Raw genomic sequence first — 24,754 nt, 5'->3', positions numbered from 1 at the left:
AAATCCCATTTTCAATGGAATCCTAGGTGGAAAAAAGCTCAAGGAACAGTCTTTAGACTCAGAGGATTATGATCAGGTCTGAAGTCATTGCCAAAAAAAATCACATGAACAGCAAAGTTCACATGGTGAATCTCTATATCCATTTCAAGAATGCACAACTATTGGGTTATGATCAAATAAATATAATCATAATTATTTGCAGTGCACTGAGCTTTAGCTGCTGTGACATATTATGAGTTCCAAATAAAAAATACAACAATAGTTTAGGAAAGTTAAGTTGCACATTTGAGAGATCTAACACACAGTGCTACTCAATGCCAGAAGTCTAAACCTTAAAATGCATGCACTCGAGGCACTCCTTAGCATGGAGAAAATTGATATCTGTGCAGTAACAGAAACCTGGTTCAAGGCACCATAGACCACCCCAGCACTACCAGGCTACAACTCATACCATACCGTTCGGCCCCAGAGCCAGGAGAGAAATACAAAAGGAGGGGGTGTATCCATTTTCATAAAGGATACCCACACCTCCAGGTTAGTAGCACAGCACGACATCTCTGAGACCATCTATGTGCAACTAACAGTGGGCAAAGCTTTTTTTCAGATCATAGCTTGTTACAGATCACCTACCCTGTCTCAGGACCTCCACTCAGCATTCCTGAGAATGTTGCAAAATATGAAGGTCCTACCTAACACCATGATATTGGGTGATTTCAACTACCCAAACATTGACTGGGAAAATGACTCAAGTACAAACTCCTTTGCCCTACACTTCCTAGAGTTTATAAACTCAAACACCCTGGAACAGCTGGTCACCACTTCCACAAGAGGTGACAACATATTGGACCTGATCATCACCAACATGGTTGTTCAGTGCTCCACACCAGAGGTAAACCCCTCCCTGGTAAGATCAGACCATAAACTACTCACACTGGACATCCACATCACGACCCCACCCCCAGTCAAGGAAACCACTGTGAAAAACTTTTCAAAAGCCAACTTCACACTTCTCAAGACCGAGGTGGAAAGTTTCAAAGCCCCCTTGCTGAAGGATAATGCTGCCCAAACCGCAGAATCCTTTACAAATGCATTCTATGAGCACCTACAGGAATGCATGGATCAAGCCATCCCAAGTAAAACCAAGACTCACTCCTCCAAAAAGAGGAAACCAGTCTGGTGGTCCCCAGCCATAAATAACCTATGCAACAGGAGGAGGAAACTACTACACGATAGAGCAAAAATCCCAAAAAGGAAAGGCAGCCCTGATCAGTATTAGCAAGAAACTATGATCCCTCATAAAATCATCCAAGGCCAGTTTCGAAAGAAAAATTGCCAAAGACTCTAAAGATAATCACAAAGCCTTCTTTAGCTATGTCAAGAATCTAGGTGGCAACTCTCAGATATGCTCTGAGCTAGTGCAAAATGGCAAAAAATACACTGAACCAACTGACATTGCCAACATCCTGGCTGACAGGTTCAGTGCAATCTTTACCCCCCCTCACCACCAAACGGGCCCGTGTCCATCCTAGAAGAATGTAGAGCCCCAGACATCACAGACACGCAGGTAAAAACAGCCCTCTCCAAAGCTAGAAACACAGCATCAATGGGACCGGATGGTATCCCAGGCTGCGTCTTACACGAGCTCCAAAATGAACTAAACCCTCACCTAAATTCACTGTTCAAACTCAGCCTTACCACAGGCTATGTACCCAAAGAATCGCGTACAGCAACAGTCATCCCACTCCACAAAGGTGGTGCCACAACAGATCCTGGGAACTATCTCCCCATAAGCCTGACTAGCCTGGTCTGCAAAGCTATGGAGCGCATCATTATGGAACTCATAAATAGAGACATTGGGAACTTCCAGACACTGGACCATACCCAATTCGGCTTTGTTAAAGGCAGATCCTGCCTCCTAAACCTAGTCGACTTCTTTGAAACAGTTACCAAGGCCATAGACGAGGGTAAGGTTGTCCACACAGCATACCTGGACCTCGCTTCGACACCATTCCCCACTCTGGCATCATAGATAAGCTCACCAGCTTGAACATTAACCCCTATGTCACGAGATGGGTTGCCAACTGGCTCACAAATAGAACACACATGGTCAGACTTGCGGGTGCCATGTCCGACTCTAAACCAGTTACAAGTGGCGTCCCACAGGGCTCAGTCCTGGGACCCCCTCCTGTTCAGTATATACTTCTCTGAGGTACAGGTAAGCACGGGAGGACTATGGCTGACCAAGTTCACAGATGACTGCAAGCTGGGGGCCATAATCGACTCTCCGGCTGGCACAGACATCCTCCAGAAGGGTCTCACAGAGACAGATACCTGGTGTCAGAACCATGGCATCAAGCTAAATGCCAAAAAAATGCATAGTCATCCCCTTTGGGAAAAACAAAGTGCCCACGAATTATCACATAGGTGGTAATCCACTAAGTACGGAAGATGTAATTAGGGATCTGGGGACCCAGGTAGATAGCAACCTCTCCTTTGATAATCACATTGCCAAAGTGGTTAGAAAGTCCTTGTATGTAGCCCACCTAATCACGAAAGGGTTCACATCTAGATCAAGAGAGGTCATTGTGCCGCTCTACTCATCACTCATTAGGCCCATAATAGACTACAATGCCCCATTTGGAATGTACCTTACTCGACTCGACACCTGCAACAACTGGATAGACCACAGAAGTACCTCACCAAGAGGATCATGGGCCTCAAACACATGCCCTATGCAGCTCGACTAAAGAAACTCCAGCTCTACTCGGTTGCTTACTGCCTGCTCAGAGGTGATCTCTGCCTGACGTACAAGGCCATGTCCAACCCGGAATTAATGGACATGCTCCACCTCAAGAAAACCAAATCTCTTAGAGCCACACACTTCAGTGAATTAAACCTCAGCACAACAATAAACAGGACATGCTGGAGGGATAGATTCCTGTCCCAGAGACTTCCCTCGCTCTGGAATAGAATCCCAATTTATGTTGGGCAGAGCCCCTCACCGACTCTCTTCAAGAGAAATCTTGACGAGTGACTGGGAAGTCATAAATTTACCCCTCGGATCACTTCAGTGGCCCTGCTAGACAGAGGTCCAGGAAACTAATTTAAAAGGGAGGCGAAAGCCAACACATTCTGGCTAGGCTTATAAATGCCCTTGGGCAGATAGCCTAGTACCTACCTATAAACCTATCATAGACATATAGATCATCCTGAAGCAAACTGTACCTCTGACTGATCAACATCTTTAAACACTGTTAGATATTTCATTGTGTCACATTTTTGTGTGTGGCAGCTACCACTATTTGCCGATGTTGCATGAGACTAGACCAAAACAGGTTTGAAAGGTGTATAAAAAAATGAAGTGATACTTTCATGTCAGAGAGGTGCATAACAAACCTAGCTTTTTGTTGATTTCTGAGTTTAATGCCTGTACTCCTTGTACTAACCATAGTTATTTAATAAAGATGCATAATCCCATATACAGTGCAAAAAATCAAAAATAATGAGAAACAGACTGGGCAGAGATTATGTTCAAAGATCATAAGTCTGGTTAGTCCCTGTTTGTCACACAGTATGTACTTATTTTGCATTTTTTCTCTCTCTAGATTCATTTCAATAACCATCCAAGTGTCCCATGTTCATACTGGGTCTACTGGCCACTACATTCTCCCCCTGATAAATTATTAAATTCAGTGCCAGGGCCTGTACAAACATATCTTAAGTGTGCCTTGCGGGGTCAGTGCTGTCCTACCATTAGATGGGAGGGTCTGCTTTTTATAATTCTCCATTTACCCCTGCAATTCATGCTCTGGCTAACTTCTGGGGACATGCAGTGGCCAGACTGCACCACCCCGCCTCTGCCCTTCTTCATGGAGCTATGTCGACAAGATGCTCCTTCCTTCCACTTTGTTTGAGCACATCTCATCTGGCTTCCTGACCTCTGCCAGGAAGCTCTGATTGTTCTGTGTACCTCTGCAATACATCGTCCCCCCCTAGCATGGGCATATGGGCACCCCTGTCCTCCCTGAGGCTCTGTCTGGACTACTAGCTGCTATTTGGACCCAAGGTCAGCTGATCTGTAGTCAGGACTTATTCACTGGAGTGGCTCACATAGTGTGTGATTAAATGAGAGATAACCACAGAGCTACAATAAAAACAGGTAATGAACATATTGAGCCTCAGAAGAAAAGAAAGAATCAACATTTATTTATTTATTTATTTGCAGTTTGTTTGCCAGGATAGTTCATTGGGCCATGAGGAGCCTGTTTTCAATGGAGTCCTGGCGAGAAAAGCTCCAGAAAAATACACTGTAGGTTAATGCATACAGAATGGATCAAAGTACATAAAACATACAGGATGCATACAAAATGTATGCGTACAGAAATACAAAGAATACCAATAAAGTAAAAATAGTCATTAATAGGAGCAAACTGGTGCAATGCAAGGAAGGAATTTCTTCAAAACAATCAAATTCTTAAGAGTTGCCTTAGTTACACAAGTTATATCTTTACTGATCGTCTCTACAGTATACAAAGGTAAGCACATTTCTACAGTTTAATGGGGGTATAAAACTGTAGGAAGCTATTTTACAGGTGCTTTGGCTTCTATAGGGTTAATAGAGTGTGAGAAGATTATGTAGGATGAGTACAAGAGCATATCCAATGTGAAGTTAGGTGTGAGTGAAGTAAGGTTTTGAATGAAGAGAGGCTGCTCATGGCACAGATGAGGGAAGTGAGTTCCAATGGCGTGCAGGAGAGAAAGACATTAAATGTTTGCCTGCTGGGCAGGCAGGTTTATATAGTTCAACTAGATTTTGGGAATTTGATCTAAGAAGTCAATCGGGTCAATGCATTTTAAAGGTGGAGGCAAGGGAGGGACAAAGAGAGGGGCTAAAAATAGGTTTGTATACTTGGACATGTTGAGTATAGATGAGGAGATTGGGCAGCTCAAGCCAGTTAAGTTGATGTAGGGCAATACAATGGTGGGATGTGGATCTGTGGCCAGTTGCAAATTTTGATATTTTATTGTAGCAAGAGGAGAGTTTTGTTTTGAGGGACAATTTTAGGTTGGTGAGGATAGAGGCACCATATAGGAGGGATGGGGTAAGATATGTGTTAGCTAGGATGAGCCTGGTGGAGGGAGAGATATAACAATTGTGGTGGTAGAGCATGCCAATTTTCTTGTGTGTTTTTTTTATGTTTACTTGTAAATGGTTATCAAACTTTAGCTGATCAATGAGGACTCCTAGTAATTTAGCACTAGGAATGATTAGAGAGGAGTGTTGTTTTGACTAGTGATTGAGAATGAGTTTTTATCTAGGGTAGTGGTTTTGGAAACCGTAAATATCATGTGTTTAGTTTTGGTTGCATTGAGGGCTAGATGATTGTCTAGCACCCATTGTTCAGTGGAAGAGAAGGCATTTTGGGTTAGTTTGGTTAGAGTGAAGACAGAGGAGGCACAGCAGATTATAGTGGAGTCATTGGCGTATTGAATGAGGTTGGCATTAGGTATGGCTTGGTAGAAGTCGTTAATGAATATATTGAATAGAAGGGGGCCTAGAATTGAACCTTGTGGGATGCCTGTGAGAGTGTTAAGGAAAGGGGAGGTGGCTTTTCTCCATCTGACTGCTTGTTGCCTGTTTGAAAGGTAACTAGTAAACTAGTTGATAGTGGAATGTGACAGGTTTACTTTGGAGAGTTTAGTGAGAAGAAGATTATGAGAGATGGTGTTGAATGCCTTTGAAAGGTCAAGGAGGAGGGTGGACATGATATGACCAGAGTCACAAGCTTTGTTGACAGTTTCTAGGAAGGAGAGGAGAGATGTGCTGGTGCTATGGCCAGGTCTGAATCCATGTTGTGTCAGAGTAAGGCGATAATTGTTTGTAAAATAGGGTAATAATTGCAGAAGGATGCATTTTTTGAGTATTTCTGAAATGGGGGATAAGATGGCGATAGGTCTAAAGTTACATTTATTATTATTGTTGCCACCTTTGTGAAGTGGAATAATAAAGGCCTTTTTCCAGAGCTGGGGATCTTGGCATTCTGAAATAAAACAGTTTATTAGAATGCAGATAGGGAGGGCAGTGGCTTATGTGGATGCTTTTAAGAAGTAGGAGGGCATATCATCAGGGGCATTAGAACCAGGCTTCAATTTTAGAATAATTTTTTATTATAGATTTAGGGATGGGGTTTGTGGAGAAGGGGGAAGTTGAGGATGAGAGATGCTAGGGGAAGAAAGGGATAGGTGGGGGTGAGGGAAAAGAAAGCTGAATTGGGGAAGGATGTTGTTAATTTAGCTATGGAGTCGAGAAAGAGTTAAATTGGGTGGGTAAGTCTAAGTCGGAGGCGTTTGTGTCGGGAGAAGGGTTTTCTTTTTTTTACCAGAGTTCAAGAGAGGAGAGAGATTCCTTGCCAGAATGTATTAAGGTTGGTATTATGGTTGGTTTGGAGTGTAAAGAAATATGCTTTATAGTTTGAGGTGATACGTTTTTTTTTTTTTTACTTTGTTTCGAAGTATTTTGTATTCATTGAGAGAGATATTAAATTTATTTTTGAGGTAGTGTTTCCAAGCCGTATCTTGGAGTCTCATAGTAGCTAAGGTATTTTTGGTTAGCCATGGGATGGGATTGCTTTTTATGCATTTTTTTTCAGGGGGGCATAGGAGTCTAGAAAGGTTAAGAAGTTTGAGTTAAAGTATGCAACAGCATTTTCTAAGGGAAGGGTCTTAAGTGGGTTCCAGTTAATTCTTTTTAGTCCATCTGAGAATATGCTAGAGTTAAAGTTTTTTAGGCAGTGAGTGGAGGTATAAGTATGATTTAGTTTTAAGGAGGAGGGAAGACGATGCGCAAAAGTGGGGAAGTGGTCGCCTAAAGGGTCAAGAAGAGTGCCACTATTGGAGATATAATGGGGATGGGATACTAGAATCCAGTCTAGTGTGCTTCCGGTATGGAAGTCCTTGGAGACCCTAGTTGTTGAATTGATAAGCTGATTGAAGTTTAAATAAGTTTATATTCAGTGAGTTAGTGGGAGATTGAATAGTGGAACACAAAACGTCCAGCACCAAAAAGGTGAAATAATAAAATTTTTATTGTGGCAGCTCCAGCAAATGGTGTGTAATAACACCAAATAAGCAAACTCGTTTCAGCAATAATAAGCCTTCCTCAGTGCAGTAACAAAGACTGAAAACACTCCATGTTATTAAATAATCACATCATCAAAAAATCAAGCATCTCATTGGATAATCAACTATGCTCATTTAAACCAGGTTTAAACAAACCCCCCAACCTAATAATCCAACTAGATTATTTGTTATTCAGAAAAGTATGCCAGCCTATCGTGAACATCCTATTTTGCCTGTAACCCTATCAATAATGATAAATTTAAACTGAGCAGTGATGTGGGTCATAGTGTGATTATATAATGAACTAGACTTTCTTTTATTCCTAATGTCACTGAGATGCTCCGAAATATGAACTCTCCGTGACCTAGAAGTCTGCCCCACATAAAAAGCGGAACAAGAACAAGTAGCTAAATATGTGACCCAGTCAGCACTACAGTTACCAAAGCACCGAATATCATATACTTTAGATGTATTACTGCTAGTAAATTGTTTATTCTCAAGTACATGACTATATGATGAGCAATGACCACAAGGTGTGCACCCCACCAATTTGTCCCCAAATAATGAAACTTATAATTGATAGTTGATTATCCCATGAGATGCTTGTTTTTTTAATGTTTTGTGTTTGACTGTTTTGATATGGTTTGGAGTGGAGGGTGTGGTGATTGTGAGTGGGGTGGATTGGGTGTCAGTGTTTGTGTGTGTGGTTTGGTATCTATAAGAGTAGAGGTGCCGGGGCTGGGTGGGATTTGGGGGCAGGGTAGGGAAGCGGAGTGAGCCCGTAGGGCGAACGGAGCAGAAAGAACCAAGGAGAAGGAATAGCCAGCAAGAAACAATCAGTGGGATGAGGAGCAAACTCAGGTAAGGAGACGCAGGGGAAAGGCACAAGGGCACCATGTAACTAAAGAGGAGAATTGAGGATTTTCGGGGAATTAGGAACTGAAGATGGGCAGTTAGAAATTAAAACGGGATAAGCTATGGAAATGGTAATAACTTTAAAGTAGTAATGTTTAATAGGGGTAGACAGTGGAGAAATCTAGTGCCCAAACTGCAAGACATTACGGGGAAGGGGTCTGGGGCGGGGGGGGCTGAGGCCGAGGTAGGCTGCTAGCAATCATACACTTAATTAAATTATACAACAGTAAGTTAGACTAGGAGTGTAAATAATTGATTATCTCTAACTAGCAGATAAAATATAAAGATTATATCGGGGGTAAGCAAATATATTTCTAAACAGAATTGGCAGCTGCAAGCATAAGATTTTATTGTAACTGTACAAAGAGATATTCCATTATTGTGGATGGATGGACATTTGTTGCTTGAGGCAAGCAAACCATATTTGTTTCAGTGATACTTCTGAAATGCTATGCTAAGCAGTAAAATCCATCATATCCCCTACTCATCAAAGCAGCCAAACTTAAAGAGAATGAAGCATCATTGTTCTCTACAGTTCAACACTCGGCTGCTTCTAGAAAGTACCATATAAGCTAAGACTAAAGCACTTCTGTTTACAACTAGAACACTTGCGTCTGTTGTGTCGCCGTCACTGGCAGTTCGTAATGACCCTGTTTACCCCCTTGGGAAATGCAATAATTCTTAAAGGAAGTCCTCACCTTTCAGGCTTTCCAATTATCTACATTTATCTATATTTACTGTTTGTTTTATTCTTATAGAACAGGTAATGATTTATGTGAAATAGTATACTGATAACCGCTGTTTTTAAGACATGATGATGCTTTTTGTATTCAACAGTAGATAGATTTAAATATGCACTAGTGTTAGGCATTTGACCAGTACAAGAGAATATGACAGCAGCAACAGGGAACCAAGTGGATTTCCAGCAAAATAAAAAGGCTTACAAAAAGTTTTCACATCATCCTGAACTTTGCAGTTGCACCACAGAGCTTACTTCTGCTTTGATAGTTGCGTTCATTATTTTCATATTGGTTTCTTGTGTTTGTTATCTATAAACAGCAACTAAATATGATGCACCAGAAGTAACACAGAATTTTATTTGGGGGTAATTTGTAAGAGGGGGCTCCCCTTACTGGAAATGCACTGGTAAAATACTAGCTTGCTAGTGAACTTCCATGCAGTTGTAAAACCTTTGTAAAGTTACAGATTTCCTCTGTTTATGACCACAGTTACCAACTGCTGAAACTACTAGGAAGAGAGATGCCTTACTACTACTTCTTTCTGCTTTTCCCGGGTAGGGGTAACCACAGCAGATCACCTGTCTGCTCATGATTGACAGTGGAGGTTTACGGTGTCAAATTGCCAGCCTGGCACCCACCCTTCCACAGAAGGCACACACACGCACGCACTCACACCTGGGGCCAATTTAGTGTGTCCAGTCCATCTACAGCATGCCTTTGGGATGTGGGAGGACACCGGAGCACCCAGAGGAAATCCACATGACCACAGGGAGGACATGCAGGCTCTGCACAGAAGGCACCCCAGCTGAGGATCAAACCGGAAAACTTCTTGCTGTGAGGCGACAACACTAACCGCTGCACCACTGTGGCCACCCAAGAGAGATGCCTTACTAAATAAGGAAATTATTTTTCATGTCAAAAAATCTTTTTCTCCTCAGTGTAATTGATTGAGAGGTTCACTGATTAAACGTTATGTACCACTGATTATGTAAAACTACATATAACAATCACCTATGAGAAATCCACAGTTATATGGTCATATGCAATAGGCGAGACTAGGGGTCTCCAATCTTCACAATTCCTCGTCAGCAATAGAGTCCCACAAATCTCGGTCTTAGGGCCACGTTTTTTTGCACCTTTTTCTTTTGTGTCGTATGTCAATAACTACAAACTTGTCAATCGTATCCGTAACAGAGTACCATTAGACAGAAATGATGCAGCAGAACTGGCATTGCATTCAGTGTTAAAAAAATGCAGCGTTTTGGCATTTGGCAGCCCGAAAACCTGTTTTATGTACTATTCATGGACAACATATAAAAGTTGGCAGAATATTAAAATACCTTGGAGCCCTTGGAGGGGACGGTCTTTCATTTGATATCCATATAGCGGATGAAAGAAGTACGCCTTAAAACTTGAATTCACAACGGTTTAATCCACACCACGTACTGACAAAAAATAAATATTTAACACTTATTATAACAATAAAAAATTTAATAGAATGATGTAATTTGTAATTTATCTATATGCAAATATTTTATAAAGAATGTATGTAATTTTAAATATTTAATACACAAGAGTATAGGGTTTTGTTAGGTAATTAAACAAAGCCTTTTTAAGAAAATTCATATTCATGAGACAAGCCTTGTCTGATTTGATAATACAAGATGCACTTTAAGATTATAGGATGATTTAGTTTTTAATTACATTTATAAGCATGATTAATTAATGAAAATGTATTAATCTGATGAAGTCCAACAGCTTTAGTGGACGAAAACGCAGTGTGTGTGAAGAGCGTTTATTTTTTTGTCAGTACGTGGTGTGGATTAAACCGTTGTGGATTCAAGTTTTAAGGCGTACTTCTTTCATCCACTGTACTCATCTTTACATTTTCTTGGTTTTTTGTCGAGTACCTGGTTTTTCTTGATATCCATATAGCCTTATCACCCACTAAATATATATGCATTTGCAAGCTTGATTATTGCTGCAGTTTATTTTGACTAGGTTTTGAGACAAAGGAGAGATGTATACAAAGACAACAGTGATAAGAATAAAACAGGATTTTTTTTGTGTTGGCTTGCGTGATTGTGCAAGAACAATGCACTGTTTCAAAAACCCATTTTGCACTCAGAAATATTATTTCTGTAATGCACACACATTCAATTTCTGTTTTGTCATACACAGCATATTAACAAAAAACATGCAATAAAGGATCATGATTAAATAACATTCTCTTTTACAGCAGGATACACGTATGAAATATTTATCTTGACTCTGTTTTCAGAATTTCTCAAAGAAAGCAAAATTGCCACGACTTACTGCAGTTTGGAAAGAAGTCAGTTTGTAACAATTTGCAATGCTGAATCATACAAGTAATGCAGACTAAAGCTGTAGTGTGCAGTATATATTGCCATTATATCGTTGAACAGAAAGCTGTGCACAATACAGTTAATATGGCCTTGTGTGCAATGCAGCTGATATGGCCTACAGCTGTGATGTGCATATGACACAATACCAATCTGCATTTGAGAGGATCAAAAGTTGGGAGGCAATAAACTTACTTTATCCATATAAACAAGAGGAATATTTAACTTTACTTTAAGTGTATGCAAATGTCATTTCATGCCTTGTATAATGGCTGAGCACTTAAGAGCAACATCATCTTTATTATTTGAAAATATATTTTTCTGTGCTGGGTTATCCATAACAGAACTATTCAATGCCATTTTATTGTTGAATTCAAATCTGTGTTGTATGCAGTGCTCTGAGCAGTTAAACACTCCATATTGTTAAAGAGAGGCTTACTGTGATATGATAAAGGACAGGATATTAGAAATGCTTTGTTTGTAAACACACAAAAATAGTCTTGTTGCACTGTGTAATGGAGAAACAATGTATACAACATTGTGGCAATTATTTGAGGAGTGCTGTTCTGTCTGTGCTGTGAACCATACAGGTATTAGAGCCAGCAGATGTCCTCCTCTGAAGGCCATAATAACTGCAGAAAATGGTATAGAAAACAAATTTAAATGACTGGAGTAATGCCATTTTGCTTTGTAGTCTATAATCACGGGGAAGCAACATACAGAATTTTAACATATCACAGAAATGCATCATTTTGACAATGTACTGTTGTTGACTATTTAAAAAAGAACATGTATTGCTAGCAAGGAAGAAGATAGAAGCAGTATGCTTTTAGGTTCGTACTCCATGCTATGCCACTTAATTATTAACTCCAAAATGTTCTTGCCAGGCAGCACATCATTTTGAATATGTATTCATCTGTGTGCCAGCTTTGAACTTTGCTGATTTATATCCATTTTTGCTCAGATGAAGCTGGATATATAGAAGCATCTCTGTGACAACACTGGGACTGTAACAATGTTTTGTTTGCACATTTACATGCCCGCACAAAAACTTCTTACCTGAAAATAATACTGGTGATTAAATTAATGACTATAGTTCTTCTATAATACTGCAGCAGGGAATTCTAAGCTTCTGTTCTATGTAGTTCTTAGAAGTTTGACTTCACATATTTGTGCTTTTTTAAGGAAAAGGTATTGTTTGCATGTGACTGTGGTGTCTTTTGAAAATCTTCATAGTCAAGTACAGTTTATTAGCATATCATCTAAGAGTTCATCAAGATAAAATGGACTTTTTTCTTATATTTTCCTGTGTATTTTTTTCCATGTCTGGCTCCAGCAGTCAAGTTGCCCTGTGAGATATGAGTCAGTTCATTCTTTAGGAGTGAAAAATTCCCCTTTGATCCCCCCTAGGGGCAAGAACTATCCATAGCAGCCATCACCTAGGCAAAAATCAGGGATTTTGGTGCTCTTGTGGGATCCTGGCACTGAGAATTTGTATGAGAGGCCTAATCCCTCACTTTTTGATATGAGCACCTTTATCATCTCAGAACCTACTTGCACATTTGTTAGGTTATGTACACTCCTTCACAAGAAAGTGCACACTAGTCAGGTTATACACACTCCTTCACAAGAAAGTGCACACGTGTCAGGTTATGCACACTCCTTCACAAGAAAATGCACACTTGTCAGGTTATGCACACTCCTTCACAAGAAAATGCACACTTGTCAGGTTATGCACACTCCTTTGCAAGAAAGTGCACACTTGTCAGGTTATGCACACTCCTTCACAAGAAAGTGCACACTTGTCAGGTTCTGCACACTCCTTCACAAGTGTACAACTATCAGGTTGTGCACACTCCTTCACAAGGGCACACTTGTCAGGTTATGCACACTCCTTCACAAGTGCACATTTGTCAGGTTATGCACACTCCTTCACAAGTGCAAGAGGAGCTGCCATCACTGGCTGGGATTGTCCCCCCCACCACATCCTTTTGAAATCATCAATATCCTCCAACAGTAAACATGTCAGGACTGGTAGACTGATCCAGATAGGACCCACCCTGTATACCCCAGGATGGGCAATCCAATCCTCCCACCAGTGCCTTCAAGCACCCAAACCACTAGTGGAACCTGGGTCACCTGGTTCATAGTTGTTTTATCCTTATATGCCTCTGACATACTGAAATGCATTTTAAATTGAAACAAATATTCTGAAAAATAAAACTTGGTCTGTTTTTGCGTGATGCAGAAGGATGGATTTTTAGTTGAATATTAGTAATTTTCTTATGTTTTCCTTCTGTTATAGACACAGACTGTAAGTACTTACCTTCTTCCTACTACATTATTCTCTCCATTGTTAGCTCTAGTTTTGCACCAGTAAGACTTGAGAGCTCTTCAGTGGCTTTCTTGATTAGAAGTAAGTAGAGATTTCACAGTGAGTGTAGAGTCATAGCCTTTTGATGAGAAGTAATCATCCTGTGTAAGAGTGTTTGATGATTACGATTCTGGAATAATGGGGTGGAGAAGGGGCCAGGACTCAAAGAGACAGTGAGTAGCTTTTTTAAGATCACAAAAGCAGATGCAAGGGTGAAAACATTTATGCCATTGTTCCTACATGGATGCAATAACGCTGGGCAGGAGATTACTGGTGTTCAGGGATATTTGAAGAAATGGAGAAAAACCCTATATCACTGACACACACGCAAACTATAATTTTCAAATGTGCTACCTTGTCTTCACCATGTGCTGTGATAGCAAGTTTTGATTATGGGTGTAAGCAAAAGGCAGAAAAACTGATGAAGGGCTCATGATTTGGCTTATTTAGAGACTTGGGATCCACTTATAGAAATTCAGGTCTGTAATGACAGTTTATGTATAGATTGATTTTATGATAATGCTTAAGAATCCTAAGCATTATATAGAAAAAGAAAAAAGTTTGGTATGCAAGCAGATAAAATAAATTGGTACCATAAACATAAGGGGACACTTATTAAAGCATATTCTTTTCATACCCCCCCCCTTACATGCCGTCCAGCTGATCTACTGCTTGGCTGCACCACTTTTATGTTTAATGTCCCTGGTATCCCCAAGGACTGGGACCACACCAAGGATACATAAGGAAGAAAAAGTGGAGAGGAGCAGCTGACCGAATTTCATACACTGCCCTGCATGCCAAGGAATTGTGTGCCCTAAATGGATGCAGATACTCATATCATGCACATCACTGCACATTATATCAGTTATCACTGCCATCCCCTTCACTACTCTTGTGGAGGTACCCTCACCGGAGTGGGTGAGCTGTCAAGGCTGGTCTTAACCATCCCTCCTCCGGCTAGCTCCTACTGTGCCTGAGCCACCAGTCAAATTCAGATAAACTGGATCAGACTCGGGGATGGACACCATGGAGTTAGGTTTTAAAGCACATTATTTAAAACAATAATAGATCTCCATGTAGGATTTACAATGACTTTCCTAAAATGGTAATATGAAAGGAAACGTAGTTGTAAACCGAGATTGGTTTCTAAATTATTGTGAAGATAAAACTTTTCCAAATCTGCTATAAAATAAGGATACATTCTCTTCCATACTAAACACAGTGGTGTTCTCCAGTGGTTCTGTTTTATGCCCTGTTCTCTTCCATACTAAACACACTGGTGTTCTCCAGTAGTTCTGTTTTAGGCCCTGTTTTCTTCCATACTTAACACACTGGTGTTCTCCAGTGGTTCTGTTTTAGGCCCTGTTCTCTTCCATACTTAACACACTGATGTTCTCCAGTGATTCTGTTTTAGGCCCTGTTCTCTTCCATACTTAACACACTGGTGTTCTCCAGTGATTCTGTTTTAGGCCCTGTTCTCTTCCATACTAAACACACTGGTGTTCTCCAGTGGTTCTGTTTTAGGCCCTGTTCTCTTCCATACTAAACACACTGGTGTTCTCCAGTGGTTCTGTTTTAGGCCCTGTTCTCTTCCATACTAAACACACTGGTGTTCTCCAGTGGTTCTGTTTTAGGCCCTGTTCTCTTCCATACTAAACACACTGGTGTTCTCCAGTGGTTCTGTTTTAGGCCCTGTTCTCTTCCATACTAAACACACTGGTGTTCTCCAGTGGTTCTGTTTTAGGCCCTGTTCTCTTCCATACTAAACACACTGGTGTTCTCCAGTGGTTCTGTTTTAGGCCCTGTTCTCTTCCATACTAAACACAGTGGTGTTCTCCAGTGGTTCTGTTTTAGGCCCTGTTCTCTTCCATACTAAACACAGTGGTGTTCTCCAGTGGTTCTGTTTTAGGCCCTGTTCTCTTCCATACATAACACACTGGTGTTCTCCAGTGGTTCTGTTTTAGGCCCTGTTCTCTTCCATACTTAACACACTGGTGTTCTCCAGTGGTTCTGTTTTAGGCCCTGTTCTCTTCCATACTTAACACACTGGTGTTCTCCAGTGGTTCTGTTTTAGGCCCTGTTCTCTTCCATATTTAACACACTGGTGTTCTCCAGTGGTTCTGTTTTAGGCCCTGTTCTCTTCCATACTTAACACACTGGTGTTCTCCAGTGGTTCTGTTTTAGGCCCTGTTCTCTTCCATACTTAACACACTGGTATTCTCCAGTGGTTCTGTTTTAGGCCCTGTTCTCTTCCATACTAAACACACTGGTGTTCTCCAGTGGTTCTGTTTTAGGCCCTTTACTATTTTCACTGTTTTTAAATATCACCCTGGATGTTTCTTTGTCTAATAAAGGATTCTGCAGTGTAGTGTCTGGTACAGAATTACCTGGCTTTAATTTGCAACACACAACAAAATACCATAATGTACACAGCTGATATTCTAATGTTGGAATCCATCAAACATTATTCCCTACAAACTACCCAATAAACAAAGTTAACTGGTCTCTGCAAGTGCCTCATACAAACAGATGATTAGATAAGTCAACTAAAACTATTCTTATATTATTTAAAACAGCCCTCTCCAAAGCCAAAAACACAGCATCAATGGGACCGGATAGTGTCCCAGGCTACGTCCTACGTAAGCTCAAAGATTAACTTATTCCTCACCTAAACACACTTTTTAAACTCAGCCTCTCCACAGGCTACGTGCCCACAGAGTGGTGCACAGCAACAGTTATTCCACTGCACAAAGGTGGAGCCACAACGGACCCCAGGAACTATCGCTCTATAAGCCTGACTAGCTTGGTCTGCAAAGCTATGGAGCGCATCATCATGGATCTCATTAACAGAGACATTGGAAACCTCCAAACACTGGACCCTACCCAGTTCGGCTTTGTTAAGGGCAGATCATGCCTCCTAAACCTGGTGGACTTCTTTGAGACAGTTACCAAGGCTATAGTCGAGGGAAAGGTGGTCCACACAGCCTACCTAGACCTTGCAAAGGCCTTCGACACCATTCCCCACTCAGGTATTATAGACAAGCTCACCAGCCTGAACATAAACCCCTACATCATGAGATGGGTTGCCAACTGGCTCATGGACAGAACCCACATGGTAAGAGCTGTGGGAGCTAGGTCTGACTCTAAACCGGTTATAAGTGGCGTTCCCCAGGGCTCAGTCCTAGGACCCCTCCTGTTCGGCATATACTTCTCAGAGGTACAGGCAAGCACAGGAGGACTATGGCTGACCAAGTTCACAGACAACTGCAAATTAGGGGCTATAATTGATTCTCCGGCTGACACAGACACCCTCCAAAAGGGTCTCACTGAGACAGATACCTGGTGTCAAAACCATGGCCTCAAGCTAAATGCCAAAAAGTGCATAGTCATCCCCTTTGAAAAAAACAAAGTACCCACAAACTATCACATAGGTGGTAGCCCCCTAAATATGGAAGACGTAATAAGGGATCTGGGGACCCATGTATATAGTAAACTCTCCTTTGATAATCACATTGACAGTGTGGTTAGAAAATCCTTTTATGTGGCCCACCTAATCACAAAAGGGTTTGCATCCAGATTGAAAGAGGTCATTGGGGCCCCTCTATGCATCAATCATCAGACCCATCATAGAGTACACTGGCCCATTTGGGGTTACCTTAAAAGACACCTGCAACAACTGGAAAGACCACAGAAGTACCTCACCAAGAGGGCCACTGGCCTCAAGCAGATGCCCTATGCAGCTCGACTGAAGAAACTCCAGCTGTACTTGGTTGCATATCGCCTACTCAGAGGTGATCTCTGCCTGACATACAAGGCCATGTCCAACCCAGAATTGATGGATGTGCTCCACCTAAAGAAAACCATATCCCCTCGAGCCACACGCTCCAGGGATCTAAACCTCACCCCAACAATAAATAGGACGTGCTGGAGGGATAGATTCCTATCCCAGAAAATTCCCATGCTCTGGAACAAGACTCCAACCTACATTAGGCAGAGCTCCTCGCTAACCCTCTTCAAGAGAAACCTTGACGAGTGGATGGGAAACAGAAAGTTTACCCCAGGGATCACATCAATGGCTCTGCTGGACAGAGGCATAGGGAACTAATCTAAGGGGGCGGCGAAAGCCAACACATTCTGGCTAGGCTTATAAATGCCTTCGGGCAGATAGCCTAGTACCTACCTATGAACCTATTCCCAAACATAACTCTCAACTGTCCAGATTTTCACAGAATGCCCAAATTTTTATATAATATTTTTGATTTGGTCCCCATAAAATTTGTGGTTTTCTGGCAAATTACAGTGGATTGAAGTCATTAATGACATACTTTTGAGTTTCCGACCTCATATATGTCAGAAATGCATTCTAACATGAAACCTGTTAGTCTATCAACTTTGGAAGTTTATAAGAGCAGTATATAATATGTCCTTATTTTTGGGTTGTTGACCCTCTGCATTATTTTAGACTTTGTCCAGAATTTGTTAAGAGGTTGAGAGATTATGTCCTCAAGTGCAAAAGATGTTGTCTTCTCTACTCAACATGCTGATTCTGTACATTAATGGTAATGCCATTCCAAATGTTAAGGAGCAAAAATAGCTTGGCCATTCCTTAGGCCCACTTCTTAACATTTTACCTATATTGATAACATAACCTCCAAAGTTCTCCACCAATTGAAACTGCACTGTCATACTTCCACCTGCTCTCACCAGACTATCACAAGCCATAGGCAGAAATGCTTTAATTCCTCATCTGGAATATGACATACCTTTACCATGCATGCACTCAGCCTACAGCTGCCAAAAACTACAGACAACTGAATTTAAAATATGTAGGTTTGCTCTCTTGTTCAGCCAGCATGCACTACATTGTGACTTGCTGAACTAACTCAGGTTCCCAATACATTACAGGGCCACACTCCTGTTAGATACACTAATATTTAAAATTCTACATACCCATATGCTCCTACTTTTCTTTGTTTTTCTTCAGGTGTGTCAACTTTGATATCCACTTTGAATATAATGCATTGTGTTCAGTCAGTTACTAAATATATATTGACCTGTATTTATTACCTTTACACCATCAAGCCAGTTATATTTACTTGGTATATAATGTATATATATATATATATGTTGTGTTTACCCTGGGCTGTGTCTGAAATAGGTCCAATGGGATCAGTCCTCTACCCCAGTTAACAAATTCAGAATAAAAATAAAATAAATTAAATGAATTCTCTTTCTGGGCTGCCCGGAACTGAAAAGACCCCCCCCCCAATCAGAATACTCACTTAGAAGAAGCCAAGATGACATTGTAATACAAAATTCAAACAATTGGTGAAAAAGTTTTTTTCCAAAATAGGTCCTAATCTTTGGAACCACCTCCCAAATGAAATGAAACTTAATAATACGCTACAAATTTTTAAGAAATGTCTGAAAGCATTTACTTATAGGGAATCCAAATGCAAATACTGGCTAACAAAGTCAACTTTTCTGTACAACAGACCACTGAGTTGCTTTTGTTTATATAACAGTATAACTATTTTGCTTATTTTGCTGTAAGTCAAGAAATGATACTTTTGTGTACAGAGTATTGCTCAGATCTGGGATTCCCTTTCTTCATCGCTTTTGCACCCATACACTGGTATACTCCTGAATTTTAATTTGGCCTCTAGAGAAGAACTTAAAGGCTCACAGGTACATATATTAATAGTAGGCTAGCCATCATTGTGGGCCACTTTAAGCTTAGCCAATTACCCCATGTGAGAATCAAACCTCAAACCTTGTGTCTGTAAGGTAACCAACTTAATCATTATGCCAACCTCCCACCCAAAACACGTTCCTAAATTAACACTAGGCTAACTGCTCTTGTGCCATTTTAAGCCCAGCCAATTAACCCATGTGAAAATCAAATCCTGCACCTTCTGTCTGCAAGGCAAATATCTTAACCATTATGGTGACCTCCCTTGGACTATCTGCATAAAATACAAAATTCTACAGTGAGATAATTGGCTAAGAATTCTTAGTAGTGTCTGTTCAGTGATTTTACTATTATAAATGATGAAACAGCGCAACTAACTTGTACAGCTAGATCTTAACATTAAAGCAGTTTTCCTGTGGTTCAGCTAGTCATCTGCTTCCACACGTACATGGAGGGTCTATATCACATAGTCAGAGTCTTATAACTACGAACATGTAATGTTCGAACCATTATGTTCGAAGTTACAAAATTTCAACTATGGATAAAAAAAAAAAAACGAAAAACAAAATAAACTGTTTTAAGCCCCCCTGCACCCCCACACCCCTGCTACTTAAATATACCATCTCCAAGATCACACCCCATTCAACAAAATGGAAACCTCCGCTTATGGAGATTTCCATTCAAACGCTCAAACTTTTACAAATTCGAACTTATGGTCTCGACCATAACTTGTAAAAGTTCGACTACGTGATAGGAATCCATACATGGTTTCAATAGATCCAGACAGCATTCTGCATTACTTTTAGGACAGTGATTTTCTGGTTTCTCTTCCTGTTTTCTTCAGCTGATCAATTTTGTGATACCCTGATCTACGACTGTTATAAAAATATTTTGAGAAAGGCCTACTTTATGCTGTTTTTGTATTTTATTTCATCTATTTTCCCCCATTAATTATGTACTTCTATGCCATATTTATTGACATTGTAATTGAGCAGCTGTCTTTTAGGGCACACATCTACAAATACAACTCTATTCTTTCATTGATGTTATGTTTATTAACTCCTTTTCTACAGTAACACAAATGGTGCCTGGCTCAAAATGTGTGTTGCAAAAGGCTTTGTGAGGTAACGTGCAAGGTGTAGGGCCTTGTATCTACTTTTGAAAAATATGATAAATTAGTGATTTTAGCATTGTAAGTGAAATGTTTTCACTAATATCTTAAGAATTCCTTTCGCTATCATTCGGTAGGTGATCGTATATGTTGAAGATGTGAATGACGAGACCCCAGTATTCACCCAGCAGCAGTATAACCGCCTAGATCTTCGAGAGACTGCAGGGATTGGAACCTCTGTTACTGTAGTGCGTGCAACTGATAAAGATACAGGTAAGAACTTTGCATTTATAAAGTATTTGTTGTGTACTCTTTCCTGTCAATTAAAGTATCGGACATGGTTTTTTTTAAAGATTATTTCACATGTTATAGTTTGACAGTTCACTTTCCCATTTAGTTTTGGGAAGGTACTGTTAAAGATATTGTAATGTTAAACCAGACATTGAATTTATTTTTCTTCATAACAGCGATATTTAAATACATTGTTAGAAAAATTTAAAAAAAGAGAAAATCAGAACACAGTTAGTGGAACCTTCCCGTACCCTTCAGTATTGATCATTGTAAAAAGATAGGAAAGGTGGGACTGGCCATCTTTGGGGGGGGAGCAATGTAGTGTTATCCCTACCCCCCCTACTCTAGCTAATATCATCATATTACATGTTGTGTAACTTTGGGGAAAACACGGAGTATGAAAGATCATTTAAAATCTAGGATGAGTTAGCACGCAATAATTCATAAGGTTTCTAATTAAATTGTACGCACTCATCCATCTAACTCTTAACACTAACTCTGCTACTGCTGCCCCTAAGCCTGTAAATTACCTTAGTAGAAACCCTTTTCATTAGCAATGCTACTGTTCTATTTTTATATATATTTTTTTAAGTTGGCCAATTGCAAAATTAAAGTATTTGTTTTCCTTTTGTGGATGGTTTAGTTTTGGTGTTTTTTTTATTTTCCTTTGACACGCAAACGTTTATGTAATACCATGTATATGTTTTTAGTACACTCAGCGTTACGACTGTTCTCTCACCCTCTCTTTTTTGTTGTTGTTGTTATTGAGGTGTTCACCCTTACAGCTTTTCTACCATTTCTAATATAATTGTGTGTGTGTGAGCATGTGTGTGTATTTCTCTTTCTGTCTCTAATTTCTCCAGAGGTTTTGGGTTTCTAATACCATGACAGGAATGGACCCCATTCCCAAGTCAAGGTATGATTAAAGTTCATGAAATTAGTATTGTTTCAATCTTTGACGTCAGACAGAAGTGCTCTTCACAGAGTCCAGGACTGACTCCTCCTGCAATTCATAAGGAGTCACAAATATCAGTAGCATAACTAACTAAGGCTGTAAATTATTTTTTATAAGACTCGTTGCTCCTACTATTATCGGAACTGTCTGGGTATCCTTCTTCCAAATTGCCCTTCTTTCTGCCTGCAAATACTGATACTTTATGACTTTGTCTCTCTCTCTACATAACACACTGTAATCACTGGGTGTAACAATTTCAATATTCAGTGCTACTTTTGCCTTCCTTTTATGGACTACTATATCTGGTTTTCTCACACCTTTATTTTGAACTGTTTGGTCATGGGTAATCCCATGTAATATAAACTTCACCATTCTCTATAATGCTTTGTGCCTCATGTTTCCAATGCTTCTCAGCTACTTCAGTATTGTAAATTTTGCACAATCCCCAATGCAACAGAGTCTATCCGCATTATTATGCCTTTCACTATACAGGCCCTCTGCCATTAGGCTATGATAGCCAGCAACAAAGATGTGTGACTGTTACCAGTTCTGGTTTACAGAACCTGCATTCATCTGTTTCTCCCAAATGTTAAATTGACTTTGTAAACCAATGTGTATGTAATCCACTATCCTGAGCCCCTAAAATTAACTTTTCATCTTTTTTTATTTGACATTTGTTAACTGGGTAAGTCTGTCTGGGCAGATGCCCTTTTTCAGCAGATACCTGAGGAGAAAAGCTCCAAATGGTACATAATCTACAGTTAATTATAAAAGTAATCACAGTACAGTAAAACAGTAATCTCATACAGTTACACTCCCTACATAGTCAGAGTAAGAAATAATACCAAACTATAAAACAGTAAACAAACGTATTGGCATCCCATACATAATTAAAGTATAGGCATCATCTTAGAGAAAAGGTTTTTTTTTTTTACATAGTCCAGTCACAATGATATGATACAGTATAAGTAGTTAGCACAGGAAGTTTCATCCTGTACATAGTCACTAGTAATAGTGATGTGATGCACAGTAACAGTGATACGATACAGTATAAGTAGTTAGTACAGGAAGTTTCATCCTGTACATAGTCACTAGTAACAGTGATGTGATGCACAGTAACAGTGATATGATACACAGTAACAGTGATACGATACAGCATAAGTATTGAGCACAGGAAGTTTCATCCTGTACATAGTGACTAGTAACAGTGATGTGATACACAGTAACAGTGATATGATACACAGTAACAGTGATACGATACAGTATAAGTAGTTAGCACAGGAAGTTTCATCCTGTACATAGTCACTAGTAACAGTGATGTGATGCACAGTAACAGTTATATGATACACAGTAACAGTGATACGATACAGTATAAGTAGTTAGCACAGGAAGTTTCATCCTGTACATAGTCACTAGTAACAGTGATGTGATACACAGTAACAGTGATGTGATACACAGTAACAGTGATACGATACAGTATAAGTAGTTAGCACAGGAAGTTTCATCCTGTACATAGTGACTAGTAACAGTGATGTGATACACAGTAACAGTGATATGATACACAGTAACAGTGATACGATACAGTATAAGTAGTTAGCACAGGAAGTTTCATCCTGTACATAGTCACTAGTAACAGTGATGTGATACACAGTAACAGTTATATGATACACAGTAACAGTGATACGATACAGTATAAGTAGTTAGCACAGGAAGTTTCATCCTGTACATAGTCACTAGTAACAGTGATGTGATACACAGTAACAGTGATATGATACACAGTAACAGTGATACGATACAGTATAAGTAGTTAGCACAGGAAGTTTCATCCTGTACATAGTGACTAGTAACAGTGATGTGATACACAGTAACAGTGATATGATACACAGTAACAGTTATATGATACACAGTAACAGTGATACGATAAAGTATAAGTAGTTAGCACAGGAAGTTTCATCCTGTACATAGTCACTAGTAACAGTGATGTGATAAACAGTAACAGTGATACGATACACAGTAACAGTGATACGATACAGCATAAGTAGTTAGCACAGGAAGTTTCATCCTGTACATAGTCACTAGTAACAGTGATATGATACACAGTAACAGTGATACGATACAGTATAAGTAGTTAGCACAGGAAGTTTCATCCTGTACATAGTCACTAGTAACAGTGATATGATACACAGTAACAGTTATATGATACACAGTAACAGTGATACGATACAGTATAAGTAGTTAGCACAGGAAGTTTCATCCTGTACATAGTCACTAGTAACAGTGATGTGATACACACTAACAGTGATATGATACACAGTAACAGTGATACGATACAGTATAAGTAGTTAGCACAGGAAGTTTCATCCTGTACATAGTGACTAGTAACAGTGATGTGATACACAGTAACAGTGATATGATACACAGTAACAGTTATATGATACACAGTAACAGTGATACGATAAAGTATAAGTAATTAGCACAGGAAGTTTCATCCTGTACATAGTCACTAGTAACAGTGATGTGATACACAGTAACAGTGATACGATACACAGTAACAGTGATACGATACAGCATAAGTAGTTAGCACAGGAAGTTTCATCCTGTACATAGTCACTAGTAACAGTGATATGATACACAGTAACAGTGATACAATACAGTATAAGTAGTTAGTACAGGAAGTTTCATCCTGTACATAGTCACTAGTAACAGTGATGTGATACACAGTAACAGTGATATGATACACAGTAACAGTGATACGATAAAGTATAAGTAGTTAGCACAGGAAGTTTCATCCTGTACATAGTCACTAGTAACAGTGATGTGATACACAGTAACAGTGATACGATACACAGTAACAGTGATACGATACAGCATAAGTAGTTAGCACAGGAAGTTTCATCCTGTATATAGTCACTAATAACAGTGATGTGATACACAGTAACAGTGATATGATACAGTATAAGTAGTTAGTACAGGAAGTTTCATCCTGTATATAGTCACTAGTGACAGTTTCATGCAGATGTTTCGGAAATAATTTGTAACACATCAGAAGTGAAATGATTATGATATAGACTAACCTGTGGAACAAATAGAGGATAAGGAAAAGGGGGTAGGTAGAGAGTAGAGAGGGGACAGATTGTAAAGAGGGGAAGATAAATAGTAGAGGAGGGGATTTAAATTCACCCCTCCTTAACCAT

At 39.8% G+C, this 24,754-nt stretch overlaps 1 protein-coding gene across 1 annotated transcript in view; it reads left to right on the top strand.

The window, feature by feature from the left end:
• Positions 1-24,754, top strand: part of CDH23 (cadherin related 23) — a 2,508,764-nt gene that overhangs the window by 623,743 nt on the left and 1,860,267 nt on the right. Inside the window, exon 10 of the mRNA XM_044056944.1 lies at positions 20,452-20,587. Coding sequence (XP_043912879.1) covers positions 20,452-20,587 — 136 coding nt within the window. The remainder of the gene's footprint in view (positions 1-20,451; positions 20,588-24,754) is intronic.

This window comes from Protopterus annectens, chromosome 14.part0 (assembly GCF_019279795.1).
Source record: "Protopterus annectens isolate FY-2018-M chromosome 14.part0, PAN1.0, whole genome shotgun sequence".
NCBI lineage: Eukaryota > Metazoa > Chordata > Ceratodontiformes > Protopteridae > Protopterus > Protopterus annectens.
The sequence above is the reverse complement of the archived record's forward strand: the minus strand, read 5'-3'. Positions and strand labels throughout refer to the sequence as shown.